This window comes from Lepidochelys olivacea (genome assembly GCF_965140295.1).
Source record: "Lepidochelys olivacea isolate rLepOli2 genome assembly, chromosome: 7".
In the NCBI taxonomy this organism is placed as follows: Eukaryota; Metazoa; Chordata; order Testudines; family Cheloniidae; genus Lepidochelys; species Lepidochelys olivacea.
The window spans coordinates 83,563,707-83,579,613 of record NC_140417.1 but is presented as its reverse complement, the minus strand read 5'-3'; the positions used below and the strand labels follow the sequence as shown (position 1 = coordinate 83,579,613).

At 43.9% G+C, this 15,907-nt stretch overlaps 1 protein-coding gene across 1 annotated transcript in view; it reads left to right on the top strand.

Moving 5' to 3' along the window:
- CDH23 (cadherin related 23) overlaps positions 1-15,907 on the top strand; it is a 510,961-nt gene that overhangs the window by 349,948 nt on the left and 145,106 nt on the right. The window contains exons 22-26 of the mRNA XM_084634348.1: positions 834-1,023; positions 4,678-4,823; positions 5,726-5,945; positions 11,511-11,663; positions 14,303-14,416. Coding sequence (XP_084490474.1) covers positions 834-1,023; positions 4,678-4,823; positions 5,726-5,945; positions 11,511-11,663; positions 14,303-14,416 — 823 coding nt within the window. The remainder of the gene's footprint in view (positions 1-833; positions 1,024-4,677; positions 4,824-5,725; positions 5,946-11,510; positions 11,664-14,302; positions 14,417-15,907) is intronic.

The following is a 15,907-nucleotide window of genomic DNA, read 5'->3' as shown; positions in this document are numbered from 1 at the left end:
TCCCAACACAGATGAGCTGTAAGACCAAGGCCCTGCTCCCTTGTGGCAATTAAAACTCTGATGGAACTTTTTGTAAATTAACCCTAGTGTCCATATCAAATTCTGTGGGGGTAATTTGTCTGTCTGAATTCCCCTTGCAGTTTGAGTTGGATGCTGTATTCTTCTCTGTTTACTCTCCTAAATTGTTGTATGAGGTTGCTGTTACAGCACCCACCTTCCACCCAAGAAAGTGCTGGGCAAATAATCCTTGTCTACTTCACAGGGAAACTGTGCAGGTTGATTAGTCTCAGTAAAATGCTGTGATGGAAGGTGCCATATAAGGGTTCCATATTTCTCTTCCATTATTTTTGAGCTGTAGGGATGTCTTGTATGAAACACAATCTGTATTTCTTCAGCATGCCACTGCTCCTGCTGCTTATTCCCCACTGAAAGTCATCTTGCATTTGACATCACAATTAGTTGCTGGAAAAATAATAATTATATCACCAACATAATACTAATTCAGGTGAGGGACAAGCCACAGGAGCAGTAAAGTCCTAAGTAACAAAGTTCTTATTTTTATATAAGTATCCCTGAGAATTAAAAGCTCCAAGGGAGAAAAATAAAACAGAAAATGTATGACACAGAAGAGAATGATGCTTAAAGAGGGTGATTTTTCAAATCATGGGGCAACACAAGCTCTTTAGTGCACTTAATTTTTTATTCCTTTTTGGTTTCCTTTAATTTCCTTTTCAGTTTTTCATCTCAGATCCAAGAGTTGGCTGCGTGGATGCGCTGCACTGAACAGGGTTCCCCGATTTAGCAGACTGACATCTGCACTTTGGTCTCTTCAGGTGGTTGCTATTGACCCTGACCTGGCTGAGAATGGCTCCCTTGTGTACAGCATCAGGCCACCGAATAAATTCTACAGTCTCAACAGCACCACGGGGAAGATCCGGACCACGGGGGTCGTGTTGGATAGAGAGAACCCAAACCCCCAAGAAGCTGAACTGATGAGGAAGATCGTGGTCTCAGTCACTGACCGTAAGCTCCAGCTCAGTTATTCTGCGCCATGCTGCTTCTCTTTGCTTACTGTATGCCTTTGCCATTTGTGTCTCCTGTTGCTCCAAATATAGGATCTGTCTATTTTTGCATTCTGTTTTTTCTCTTTGTACCGTTATCAAGCAGAGTGTAAGTTATTGGAGTGGCATGATAGAATTCCCTTAAATTATCATGTTGCATAATTGTTTTTGACATAGCAGGACTGGTAGCAACCACTGTGGCTAAGGTTACATAAGCATTTCCATTCTAACTTTCTGTTTTCACTTGCATGTACTTTTCTGAAACTTTCTCATAGCAGGCTAAAATTTTCCAAGTCTGGTCTCTGCTTAAAGGCAATTTAGGGTTTTTTGGTTTTTTTTTGTTTTTTTTTATTTTGAGCAAAATAGATGAGCCATTTCTGAGGAGAAGAATGGGGAGGGAGGGGAAATACTTGCCCAATTATATAAAAAAAATGCAATTTTTGTGATTTCGTTTAATAGTGCAGACAAATTAGATGAGAGAGGTGAAATTGGCCTAAAATTAACCCTTCCTGTGGAGAAGTGCTTTTGAGTGTTATGGTGAAAACTGAGTTTGCTTTCATTGAGTTATGACCAGATTGCACTTTGTGCATGTACAGTGTGTTTCGGAAGGATTTGCTCACTCAGCGTGTAGAGTGTGCAGCTGGCGAAGGCTGTGGTGTTTGCACACGTGGTTAATTTAACTGGGTCCTACAAAGTAAAAGTTAGGGAAACTTTAAGAGCCTTTGCCCCAACCGAGGCATTCTCTGTAAGGGTTTGCGGCAGGGCTTTTACAAACCTCCTCCCACCCATAAGAAGGATATGAGAGGAGCTCCTCTTCTGCAGACTGAAGGAGGTCAGCAGGAGGGGACCTCTGCTACTGCACGCCATTCAAGGGGAGCTGCTGTCATGTGCAAGAGGGAAACCTTGCTTCTGTGTTCTATATCACGAGGGCTGCAGCCCCAGGCTGGTGTCTCTTCTGTGAGGCTTGTGAGATCCCTGGGGCACAGGGGACTGCTCTGAAGTTAAGCATGCCACAGCACATAAGGTCTGCAGGAGAGGAGGCTCCCTCCTGCAGGATTTGCAGGATACATGGGGCATGACATTCCAGTGATATCTAGCTAAATAATCATTTAGGGGAAAAGGGCTGCTGAGTGATTAAAAATAAATAAATCTTTTTCTCTGAAAAGAAGATCCTATGAGGACCGTTGTTTTTTTAGTTGCACAGCTAAGTACTCAAAAGTCAGGAAATGACAAAGTAAGGTTGTATGTAAGCCTTAATCCTGTCCCTTCCATGTTTGCATTACTACTGCACAGTGTTAATTTCACCAGCACACATTTTTCAGGTGCGCTGTATGATGGGGATCATTTAAGAACATAAAAGTGGCAAAGAGTCCTGTGGCACCGTATGGACTAACAGTGGTATTGGAGCATAAGCTTTCATGGGTGAATACCCATTTCATCGGATGCATGTGAACATAGACATTTTTTGTTCTGCAACCACATACACATATTGTCATCATGTTGTCTGCTGTTCCCAGGGGATTATTTTAAACTGTCAACTAGCTCTGACATTAGTTTCCAGCATGGAGACCCAGTATCTGAAGTCTGGATGATCAAGATGCTAAAGGAGCTCTCAAAGATAAGGACATTGTGGAGAAACTAAATAAATTCTTTGCATCAGTCTTCACTGTTGAGGATGTGAGGGAGATTCCCAAACTTGAACCATTCTTTTTGGGTAACAGATCTGAGGAACTGTCCCAAATTGAAGTGTCATTAGAGGAGGTTTTTGAACAAATTGATAAACTAAACAGTAATAAGTCTCCAGGACCTGATGGTATTCACCCAAGAGTTCTGAAGGAACTCAAATGTGAAATTGGAGGACTACTAATTGTCATCTGTAACCTATCATTTAAATCAGCTTCTGTACCAAGTGAATGGAGGATAGCTAATGTGATGTCAATTTTTAAAAAGGGCTCCAGAGGTGACCCTGGCAACTACAGGCCAGTAAGCCTCACTTCAGTACCGGGCAAATTGGTAGGAACAAAATTGTCAGACACATAGATGAACATAATTTGTTGGGGAAGAGTCAACATGGTTTTTGTAAAGGAAAATCATGCCTCACCAATCTACTAGAATTCTTTGAGGGGGTCAACAAGCATGTGGACAAAGGAGATCCAGTGGATATAGTGAATTTAGATTTTCAGAAAGCCTTTGACAAAGTCCCTCACCAAAGTCTCTTATCCCATGACTGCTTATTTTGCTTTAGAGGGAACGTTCTCACATGGATTGGTAAATGGTTAAAAGATAGGAAACAAAGGATAGGAGTAAATGGTCAGTTTTCAGAATGGGGAGAGGTAAATAGTGGTGTCCCCCAGGGATTTGTACTAGGCCCAGTCCTATTTAACATATTCATAAACGATGTGGAAAAAGGGGTAAACAGTGAGGTGGCAAAATTTGTAGATGATACAAAACTACTCAAGATAGTTAAATCCCAGGCAGACTGCGAAGAGCTACAAAAGGATCTCACAAAAATGGGTGACTGGGCAACAAAATGGCAGATGAAATTTAATGTTGATAAATGCAAAGTAATGCACATTGGAAAACATAATCCTAACTATACATATACAATGATGGGGTCTAAATTAGCTGTTACTACTCAAGAAAGAGATCTTGGAGTCATTGTGGATAGTTCTCTGAAATCATCCACTCAATGTGCAGCGGCAGTCCAAAAAAGTGAACAGAATGTTGGGAATCATTAAGAAAGGGATAAATAATAAGACAGAAAATATCATATTGCCTCTATATAAATCCATGGTACTCCCACACCTTGAATACTGCGTGCAGATGTGGTCACCCATCTCAAAAAAGATATATTGGAATTGGAAAAGGTTTAGAAAAGGGCAACAAAAATGATTAGGGGTATAGAACGGCTTCCATCTGAGGAGAGATTAATAAGACTGGGACTTTTCAGCTTGGAAAAGAGGCAACTAAGGGGGGATATGATAGAGGTCTATAAAATCATGAGTGGTATAGAGAAAGTAAATAAGGAAGTTTTATTTACTCCTTCTCATAATACAAGAACAAGGGGCCACCTAAGGAAATTAATAGGTAGCAGGTTTAAAATAAACACAAGAAAGTATTTTTTCACACAGCGTACTGTCAACTTCTGGAGCTCCTTGCCAGAGGGTGTTGTGAAGACCAGTACTATAATGGGGTTCAAAAGGGAGCTAGATAGATTCATGGAAGATAGGTCCATCAATGGCTATTAGCCAGGATGGGCAGGAATGGTGTCCCTAGCCTCTGTTTGCCAGAAGCTGGGATTGGGTGACAGGGCATGGATCATTTGATGATAACCTGTCTGTTCATTCCCTTTCTGGCATCTGCCATTGGCCACTGTCAGAGGACAGGATACTGGGCTTGATGGACCTTTGGTCTGACGCACTATGGCCGGTCCTATGCATGGCCTGCCAATTCTAGTCCTAGTGGTATCTCTGCTAGATCCAGCCAGGGGAGAATCATCCTACATCACTCTCCTTCCAGAAAGAAAGGTGACCCTGTAGAACTGTCAGTGACATTTGTTCTGGAGGATTTCTGCCGTTAACCTTGCTTGTCGATTGAAGTTGTGCCTTTCCTGCAGGTGGGAGACCGCCTTTACGGGCTACTGGTAGTGCCACGGTTTTTGTGAATTTGCTGGACCTCAATGACAATGATCCCACCTTCCAGAACCTGCCTTTCGTTGCTGAGATCCCTGAAGGCCTTCCAGCAGGTTCCTCCGTCTTCCAGGTGAATCTGCTGCTTTCATCATTTCTGTTTCAACCTGTATTTTGCAGTGGTGGTGTAGCCATGTTAACCTGTATTAACCACCACCGTTTGTAAAAGTGCTATGGAAGTGCCAGTCCTATGGAACTGTTTAGTATGATTATCGTCGCTACATTTTGGAGAGAGCCTTCTGTGAAGTCAGTACCCTCCCGCAGATAAATATGGCCAGAGTCAGCAGCCAGCATTGTATAAAATGGGGATACAGTAAATGATAGTTCATTTCTGAGCCCCAGACTCCATAAGACAGGCAATATTAGGGACCTAACCAAATGCCAGGAACCTGGCTCAGGTTAATTTACATGTGATTGTGATGGTGATAAAGGGGTTGTTTTCTTCTCACCCAACCTCTCTGTCTCTCACTAGCCCCTTTCTCTGTGAGAGAGGTGTGTGTACAGTTGTTTAAGCACAGGGCTAAAAATGGGGAACTCCTGAGCTCAGGTCCTGGCTCTGTCACTGACTCTTGCTGTGGATTGGGGCAGGTCACTTGCCGTCTCTGTACCTTCATTTCTCCACCTGCAGAAATGAAATGTCAGTACTGGCCATCTAAGAGCTGTGCAGGGGTTAAGTAATGTTTGCTAAGCACTCTCTGTAAGTACTAAGTAGCAGAACTCCCACTCCTGAAACCTCTCCCCACAGATGTGACACACCATGGGTTCTATGTACTGTAACCACTAGCAGATGTGACAGTCAAAGTACCCTTTGTGTTTAACTCGGAGACTGTGGGAAATGGACTCTCTCGCTCTCTAGGTCTAAAGTTTACGTATTTTTATTTTATTTTGACCAAGGCAACACATTCAGGGCTCTAATATGAGAAGTGTGATGTCGGTTTCTTTCTCATTCTCGCTTTTCCCCTCCATCCTCACTAGGTGGTGGCCATAGACCTGGATGAGGGTCTGAATGGGCAGGTGACCTACCGCATGCAGGTGGGCATGCCCCGAATGGACTTCCTCATCAACAGCAGCAGTGGGCTCATCAACTCCACGGCAGTGCTGGACAGGGAGAGGATCTCCGAGTATTACCTCAGGGTGGTAGCAAGTGATGCGGGAGTGCCGTCCAAGAGTTCCACCAGCACCCTGACTGTCAGAGGTGACTGCAGGGCTGGGCATCCCAAGGCCGTTACACTCACGCCAACACTTGGCGTTCTTTCCTAGACCTGACTGGCAGGGCAGGACTTGTTTTCATACCCCTAGTCCCAGAATCCCCACTGCCATGCATCGGGAGGGGGCTATCCTCGTACTGCTGTCCCTACACTGTTTAGGAGTATGTCTTCCTCATAAGTGAGATCAGCTGGGGTGCTCATGCTAGCAGTGCCCAGACATGAGCACTGAGAAAATGAAGGCATGGCACTGTCAGTGGAGGTGGGGAGAACTTAGATTTGTGGATTTGTTTCCTCCATTGCTCTGACTGCCCTGGCATTTCTGTTCCTTTCAGGGTGTGTTGCAAGGACAGTCTGTTTACCTGGATCTTTGCCTGAAGGGGACTGAGTTTCTGTGTTGCTTGGGGGTTGGGTTCTCAGAGCTGACCTAGTGTTTTAATTCATGTAAGTTTACTTAATAGCCATACATAAGCCTAAGAATAGCCATATTGGATCAGACCAATAGTCCATCTAGCCCCATATCCTGTCTCTGACAGTGGCCAGTGCCAGGTGCTTCAGCAGGAATGAGCAGAACAGGGCAATTATCGACTGATCCATCCTCTGTCATTCAGTCCCAGCTTCTGGCAGTTGGAGGTTTAGACATACCCTGAGCATGAGATTGCAACCCTGATCGTCCTGACTAATTGCCATTGCTGGACATATCCTCCATGAACTTATCTAATTCTTTTTTTAACCCAGTTATGTTTTTGGCCTGCACAACATCCTATGGCAATGAGTTCCACAGGTGGACTGTGCATTATGTGAAGAACTACTTCCTTTTGTGTGTGTTTTAAGCCTTCTGCCTATTAATTTCATTGGGTGACCCCTAGCTCTTATGTTATATGAGGGGGGGAAATAACACTTCCCAATTCACTTTCTTCACACCATTTATGATTTTATAGACATCTATCATATCCCCCCTTAGTCCTCTCTTCTCTGAAATGAACTGTCCCAACCTTTTTAATCTCTTCTCACATGGAAGTTGTTCCTACTCCTAATCATTTTCATTGCCCATCTTTGTACCTTTGTCAGTTCTAATATTTTTTGAGAACTGCGTGCAGTATTTAATGTGTGGTTGTACCATGGATTTGTATAGAGGCATTATGATGTTTATTATCTATCCCTTTCCTACTAGTTCCTAACATTCTGTTAGCTTTTTTGACTGCTGCACATTGAGTGGATGTTCGCAGGGAGCATCCACAGTGACACCAAGATCTCTTTCTTGAGTGGTAACAGCTAATTTAGATCCCATTATTTTGTATTGTGACAAAGTTCCTGCTCTACCTTGATAGGTCTTGCGCTTATTGGAGGATTTGCTCGCCTTGGAGCTTCACAGCAGCCCTCAGCTTGGCCGTTTTTCTGAACCCACAGTCCAGGTCTACAACTCCTGTGTCTGACCAGGAGTTGAGAGGATCTGGGGGGAACCTGGGCCCGCCCTCTACTCTGGGTTCCAGCCCAGGGCCCTGTGGAATGCAGCTATCTAGAGTGCCTCCTGGAACAGCTGTGCGACAGCTACAACTCCCTGGGCTACTTCCCCATGGCCTCCTCCCAACACCTTTTTTATCCTCGCCATAGGACCTTCCTCCTGGTGTCTGATAATGCTTGTATGCCTCAGACCTCCAACAGTCTGCATTCTCACTCTCTGCTCCTAGTGCCTCTTGCTCCCAGCTCCTCACACGCACACCACAAACTGAAGTGAGCTCCTTTTTAAAACCCAGGTGCCCTGATTAGCCTTCCTTAATTGATTCTAGCAGCTTCTTGATTGGCTGCAGGTATTCTAATCAGCCTGTCTTAATTGTCTCCAGAAGGTTCCTGATTGTTCTGGAACCTTCCCTGTTACCTTACCCAGGGAAAAGGGACCTACTTAGCCTGGGGCTAATATATCTGCCTTCTATTACTCTCCTATAGCCATCTGGCCCGACCCTGTCACAGTATGTATAATTAGGGTTATGTTTTCCAATGTGGACTATTTTCCACTTACCACCATTGAATTTCATCTTCCATTTTGTCACCAAGTGACCCAGTTTTGTGAGATCCCTTTCTAGCTCTTCACAATCTGCTCTGGACTTAACAATCTTGAGTTATTTTGTATCATCTACAAATTCCGCCACCTCACTGTTCCACCGCTTTTTTCGGATCATTTATGAATATGTTGAACAGCACTGATCCCAGTACAGATCCTTGGGAACCCTGCTCTTTACTTCTCTTCACTGTGAAAATTGTCCATTTATTCATATCCTTTATTTCCTACCTTTTAACCAGTTACTGATCCATGAGAGAACCTTCCCTCTTACACCATGACTGCTTGGTTTCCTTAGGGTATGTCTACACTATGAAATTAGGTCGAATTTATAGAAGTCGGTTTTTTAGAAATCTGTTTGATATATTCGAGTGTGTGTGTCCCCACAGAAAATGCTCTAAGTGCATTAAGTGCATTAACTCGGCAGAGTGCTTCCACAGTACCGAGGCTAGAGTCGACTTCCGGAGTGTTGCACTCTGAGTAGCTATCCCACAGTTCCCGCAGTCTCTGCTGCCCATTGGAATTCTGGGTTGAGATCCCAATGCCTGATGGGGCTAAAACATTGTCGCGGGTGGTTCTGGGTACATATCGTCAGGCCCCCGTTCTCTCCCTCCCTCCGTGAAAGCAAGGGCAGACAATCGTTTCGCGCCTTTTTTCCTGAGTTACCTGTGCAGACGCCATACCACGGCAAGCATGGAGCCCGCTCAGCTCACTGTCACCGTATGTCTCCTGGGTGCTGGCAGAAGCGGTACTGCATTGCTACACAGTAGCAGCAACCCATTGCCTTGTGGCAGCAGACGGTGCGATAGGACTGGTAGCCGTCATCGTCATGTCCGAGGTGTCCTGGTCGCCTCTGTGAAGTCGATCAGGAATGCCTGGGCAGACATGGGTGCAGGGACTAAATTTGGAGTGACTTGATCAGGTCATTCTCTTTAGTCCTGCAGTCAGTCCTATTGAACCATCTTATGGTGAGCAGGCAGGCGATACGGATTGCTAGCAGTCCTATTGCATCATCTTCTGCCGGGCAGACAAGAGATGAGGATGGCTAGCCGTCCTATTGTACCAACTTCTGCCGAGCAGCCATGAGATGTGGATGGCATGCAGTCCTTCTGCACCGTCTGCTGCCAGCCAAAGATGTAAAAGATAGATGGAGTGTATCAAAACAAGAAATAGACCAGATTTGTTTTGTACTCATTTGCAAACCCCCCAGCCCCCCGTGTAGGGGACTCATTCCTCTAGGTCACACTGCAGTCACTCACAGAGAAGGTGCAGCGAGGTAAATCTAGCCATGTATCAATCAGAGGCCAGACTAACCTCCTTGTTCCAATAAGAACAATAACTTAGGTGCACCACCATTTCTTATTGGAACCCTCCGCGAAGTCCTGCCTGAAATACTCCTTGATGTAAAGCTACCCCCTTTGTTGATTATAACTCCCTGTAAGCCAACCCTGTAAGCCGTGTCGTCAGTCGCCCCTCCCTGCGTCAGAGCAACAGCAAACAATCGTGCATCTGAGTTGAGAGTGCTGTCCAGAGCAGTCACAATGGAGCACTCTGGGATAGCTCCCGGAGGCCAATACCGTCGAATTGTGTCCACAGTACCCCAAATTCGACCCGGCAAAGCCGATTTAAGCACTAATCCACTTGTCAGGGGTGGAGTAAGGAAATCGATTTTAAGAGCCCTTTAAGTCGAAATAAAGGGCTTCATCGTGTGGATGGGTGCAGGTTTACATCGATTTAACGCTGCTAAATTTGACCTAAAGTCCTAGTGTAGACCAGGGCTTAGCAGCCTTTGGTGCAAGACCCTGTTAAAGGCTTTCTAAAAGTCCAAGTACGCTATATCCACTGGATAACTCTTGTCCACATATTTGTGGTGTCCTTCAAAGAACTCTAATAGATTCGTGGGGCATGATTTCCCTTTACAAAAGCAGTGTTGACTCTTCCCCAGCATATTGTGTTTGTCTCTATGTCTGATAATTCTGATCTTTACTATAGTTTCAACCAAATTTTGTCTGGTTGACAAAAGTTAGGCTTAACAGGCTGAAATTGCCAAGATCACCTATGGAGCCTTTTTTAAAAACAAGTGTTACATTAGCTACCCTCCAGTCATCTGGCACAGAGGCTGATTTAAGTGATAGGTTACATACAACACTTAGTAGTTCTGCAATTTCATATCTGAGGTCCTTGAAAACTGTTGGGTGAATACCATCTGGTCCTAGTGACTTATTACTGTTTAATGTATCAGTTTGTTCCAAAACCACCTCTGTTGCCACCTCAGTATGGAACAGTTCCTCAGATTTGTCACCTAAAAAGAATGGCTTGCCTGTGGGAATCTCCCCCATATCCTCTGCAGGGAAAACCGATGCAAAGAATTAGTTTAGCTTCTCTTCAATTACCTTGTCTTCTTTGAGTGCTCGCTTGGTGCCTCGAGCATCCAGTGGCCTCACTGACGGTTCAGCAGCCTTTCTGCTGTGGATGTACCTTAAAAACAAAATTGCTGTTAGTTGTTGTGTCCTTAGATAGTTGCTTTTCAAATTCTTTCTTGGCCTGCCTCGTTATACTTCTGACTTGCCAGAGTTTATGCTCCTTTCTATTTTCCTTATTAGTATTTGACTTCCAATTTTTAAAGGATGCCCTTTTACCTCTAACTGCCTGGTTCACTCTGCTGTTTCGCCATGGTGGCATTTTTAGTTTTTTTAGTTTTTTGGTCCTCTTACAGTTTGATGTATTTTTGCTTGTTTATTTTAATCTGGTGCATAGGTTTAGTGTGAACCTCTATTATGGTGTTTTTAAATAGTCTCCATGTAATCTGCAAACATTTCACCCTTGTGACTCTTCCTTCTCATTTCCATTTAACTAGCCTCCTCATTTTTGTGTGGCTCCCCTTTTTGAAGTTAAATTCTATGGTGGTGAGTCTATTTGGCATTTTTCTCCCTACATGGATGTTACATTTAATTACGTTGTGGTGCTTAGAGCCTACGATAAACATGATTAAGAAATAACCCCACAGTTCCTTAAGTCCAGGGTGTGGCAGGATCTTTGTCTGCACCTATAGCCCCAGCATCCTCTCTGCCATGCATCAGGAGCTGGCTAGGCCATCTACCTCTAGGCCCCAGATTCTCTTCCCTCCTGCCCTGGGAAGCAATGGGGACTGTCTCTGTATGTCTGTCCCTCAGAATATTTCCTGTCCTGTGCTGATTGAGAAACTACTTGTACTATAAACTCTTGTATGCCTTTCAGGGCAGGAATGGTATTTTCATTCTGTGTTTGTACAGCACCTAACACAATGGGGCCCTGATCCTGAGTGGCACCTCTAGGCAACCCCTCAATACAAATAATAAATAACAATAAAGGAATTGTAAAAATGGAAAGTTCAGAACAATCACCAGTGAAGGGATGAGTTTGAGAGGTTGGTAGTTGGCAGTGGCCTTTTAAGAACAGCAGATTTAACTGGGTGCATAGGCAAGGGGCATACTTGACCCTCCGCTGTCTGTTACAGTTCTGGATGTGAATGACGAGAACCCCACCTTCTTCCCAGCTGTCTACAATGTCTCCCTACCTGAGAACATACGCCGGGACTTCAAAGTGGTCCGTCTGAACTGCACTGATGCTGATGTGGGTCTGAATGCTGAGCTCAGTTACTTCATCACTGGTACCAAATATTTCTACGCTTTCTTATCTCTGATATATCTTGGCTGTGCCATTAATCTTTGTGCAGTGGAGAACACCAATCCATCCTTAGACCTGTTCCAGAGTCATGATGCAAAGCACTGTGGGTAAAACATATGCAAATCAGACAGCCAAAAGGGCTTTTCATCCTGCTGTTGCTTTGCAAGGCTGATTTGCTTACATTTTCCTATGATGCTTTGCAAATGACTGAAAAACTGTTTGAGGCTGAGAATTATCTATGCTTCATCAACCTGAAAGCGTAATCAGCTGTGTGTGTCTGCACAACATGAGCATGAGGGCTTGAAGCAGGAATTGTTGGTCTCCTTTGCAAGGTCAGGTGAAGCATTGCCAAGGGAGCTGTATTCAGGCAGGCATGGAAGAGGACATCTCTTACTCCACCTTTTCACGTTCTCTGTATGTATATATATTTCTTCTTACTATATGTTCCATTCTATGCATCCGAAGAAGTGAGCTGTAGCCCATGAAAGCTTATCCTCTAATAAATTTGTTAGTCTCTAAGGTGCCACAAGTCCTCCTGTTCTTTTTGACATGAAAATGTGCTGCCTCCTATCTCGTAGGGCACGGTTGATATAGCTGTTAGATTCAGGTCCCTTTCCACTCCCATTTTTCTGGAATACTCCGGTCATAACTCCAACTATACCTAGCACGGAGTAGACCCAACCCTCTGGAGGGGAGGCACAAGCTGCAGCTGGTCACAACTTCCAGTGACACCCAGGGATGGGGAAATAGACATTTGAAACTCCTTGTTAAGATGGCTCCACCCCCATGGAGTAGTGGGAATGCTGGCAATGGCATGGGGACAGAGGAGCTAGAGGGAATGTGAATGTGCTGATGTGTTCTGTATGGGAGAGGTGGAGAAGGATGTTTTGGTTTGCAGAGGTGGCATGTGTCTATTTGATGGCGATGTTTTTGTGGTGTTTGTAGGTGTTATTGGAGATGGTGCTCTCTGAGGAGTTTGCTGTGTGGTTTTGATATACAAGACAGTAAGTTTGTTGTTCATGCTTCTGAAAAGCTTTGGAATGATGTTCCACGCATAAGCTCTGCTCTCTCCAGAGGTTCCAAACATTGTGCATTATTGCCCTCTTCTGTACAAAAGTGAGGATGATGCCCCAAATTTGTATTCGCTTTAGCTGTTAAGTAGTCCCATCCTTTAGCCGGGATAGAAGTGCTGTACCTGCATGACTTCTCTGCATTCTTCTTATACATTCTGATTCTCACTCATATGTTTTTGGTTTAAATCGGAACCAGAACTCTTTCCAGGTCTCCCCCTGCCACATCTTGCCTCTCAGCATCATGAAAGCAAGAGGATTGGCTGAGTGCAGCTGTGAGATATGTGACTAAGTCATAAGGCACAATTCATTTAAAGTGCATTTATGGTTGGAAGCATGTCTGTAAAAATAGCACTTTCTTATATAAAATACCATATCCCTCCCCCTCTGAGGTTGTATCCACTCCCATTACTGAAACAAACATGCTTTTGTTTCTGTTAATACTGCAGAGCCAACAGTGTGATGGGAGAGCAAACTGGATTCATCACCAGAATAGTCAGTTGAGTTCTAGTTGCAGAATCTCTAATATTGAAAGTGAAGAAAAAGGCCAAAAATAAACTCCACGACTTGGTCTTCACATCCCAAGCTGAGTTTTCTGCACCTGCAGTTAAAAAAAAATCCCTTCCAGTACTTTGACTTGCAAAGTGAGCACATGTGACTTGGACATGAAGAGGGAAACACAGAGAAACCAGTTACATCACATTATGATCACTCTTCTTACTATAGCTGCACTGTGTTTTGTCCCTCAGTCCCTATGGTCCAGCGAGAAAAAAAAATACATATGTATTTCCCCATGGACACTATGAAAATTGTATGAAATAACCCACTTTTCTTCAGAGGCAGAAAGTGTCCATTTGGGCTTTCTTTACTTAGCACAGCATTTCCCAAAACCTGTGTTGGGGCTGTAACCTGTCTAATAAAGGCCCTGGGCCAGTAGTTGGAGGGATGGGGAAAAGGGAGCCATTTACTTCAGCAGTCATTGGCCTGTTCATTCTTTACCATATAAAACATTCCCATCCTCTTTGAAAGAGTGCAGATATGGAGTTGTTCTGGTGTATCTGACTGAGTTGCAGATCAGGACATGCTATGTTGGTTTGCACTGATTAACTCATAGCATTGTGACATTTGGTTTGTTACTTGGGTAGCAATGTGTTGCGCTGAGTAGTGTGAGGGATTGAGCTAATTGCATTACATTGGGCAGCTGTGAGGGTCGTGGGAAACGTGCTATGTTTCTTTCAGTTGACATAATTTGGTTGCGTTACCTTATCCAGTATCCTGGAGATTGCTTTCTTCATGTGATCTGTCAGAGTAGGTACAAGACAATGTTGTGCAATAATGATTTTAAAAACGTGTCTTCCCAACAGCTCTCAAGAGCCAAACAGCGTAATAATTGTGTTGTCATCCATTAGATGGAGCCATAACTAGAAAGCCCTCCTTGGTTTTACTGTGGTGTTTTCCCAATAGAATATATTGGTTAGGTTTCCAGTCACTATTTAATTTGTGTCTGTTTTCTCACTCTGTCTCTGAAACATTTTCATTTGCTTTTCTGCAGGTGGAAATCAGGATGGTAAGTTCAGTGTTGGCTTCAGAGATGGTGTGGTCAGAACAGTAGTGAATCTCGACAGAGAAACTATGGCATCATATACCCTAGTCCTGGAGGCTATAGGTAAGGATTTCCCTCAGTTTTTGTTATTCAAGCAATCAATTTAGGTTATATACAAGCCTTCCTTGGGGTGCATTGGAGAGAGAGAGAGAACTGTCTGTAAGCACCATGTAAGTCAATGTCAGTAGATGTGTTTTAATAATAATGATTCCTTTCCCACTTCTGTTAATATATCTCAGCCCCAGTGTGGAGGGACCTGCCTTTACTGGGTGGCAGGGGGATTCTTTATTTGTGTTCATTCAGTCCAGGGCTTTCCCTGCACTGGTCTACTGTGATCGGGGCGGGAAAGCCCTCCTTCTAGTAAGGAAGCAGTTCAGTCTCTTGTTACTGTATATCCCGCCGTAATGAAAATATTCACTATGGAATTATGGTGAAACAAGATCAGTCTGAAAGTGCCATGCAAAAACCTGATTCACTTACTGCCAGATTAACACTGTGGAGCCAGCTGGCATGATCAAAGGAACTCAGTGCCAACTATTTTCTGGCCATTATCACCAAGGGCTTACAGTGCTGTGTTAGGTTATAGGAGCCTTGGCCTTTGGAAGGGGAGATAAATGGCAAGGTAGGAATTTTCTATAGACCAGAAAACTGTTGGAATGCATGTGAAAACCAGATGATATAGGGGGTGGAACAATATTGGGAGACCAGCAGTTCCCAGTGTTTGCAGCTGTGGATAATATTATCTCCCTCTTATGGATTTTGGCCCTCTTTTAGCTATAGAAGCAGAGGGAACTCCTCTGTCTCCTTCCATCTCCAAAGAACCCCATGCAGGGTTACGTTGGCATTTGGTAATACAAGTCAGCTGGATATTTGGTGACCATTTCTGAAATAACAAAGGATAAGCGCTGATCCTCAGGCAGTTATCAGAGTGTCTGTCTTTCTAAGTTGCCAGGTCTCCTGGCCCCCAGTTTGCTGTATTTAAAACTGATAAGTGTTAAGGTATGTTTTTAAAAATATGTTAAATTCTTATTTCTCATTGCTCATGGTAACACCTTGGAGTCTTGAAACCAAACTGCATTTTCATGCCATCATTTTGTTTCCTGCATTGTCATGCGTATTGATTTATGCTGCTGCATCAGAGCTGGGCTCTGATGCTGTTTTCCTGTTTTTCTTTTGGTTAATTGAAAAAGAACATTTGTCTTAAAAGGAAAAATAATTGCATGGATTTTGAAATTGCACAGAAGATGAAGACGAAAAGAGAGTTTGGGGGCAGAGAGAGAGAAAATGTGGGCCTCTTTCTTTTCACAGTTTCAGTTTAATGGATGATTAATTGGCCATTCCGTGTAGAAAGTAGTGCATGCATTTTTTATGATGCCATAGTCTGTTTCCCTGTGGAAGGTGTGGCAGAACTGGAGCTCCCTCATTTGTGGCCCACCTCTTGGCGTAAGAAGAGGAAAGGCCTTTTCATCTTGTAGAAATGTAATCCTCAACGAATAGTGAACACCCAACAGGAGAAGTACGTGCTTCCTGTCTGTGGGAAGGAAAGAGGTGAGA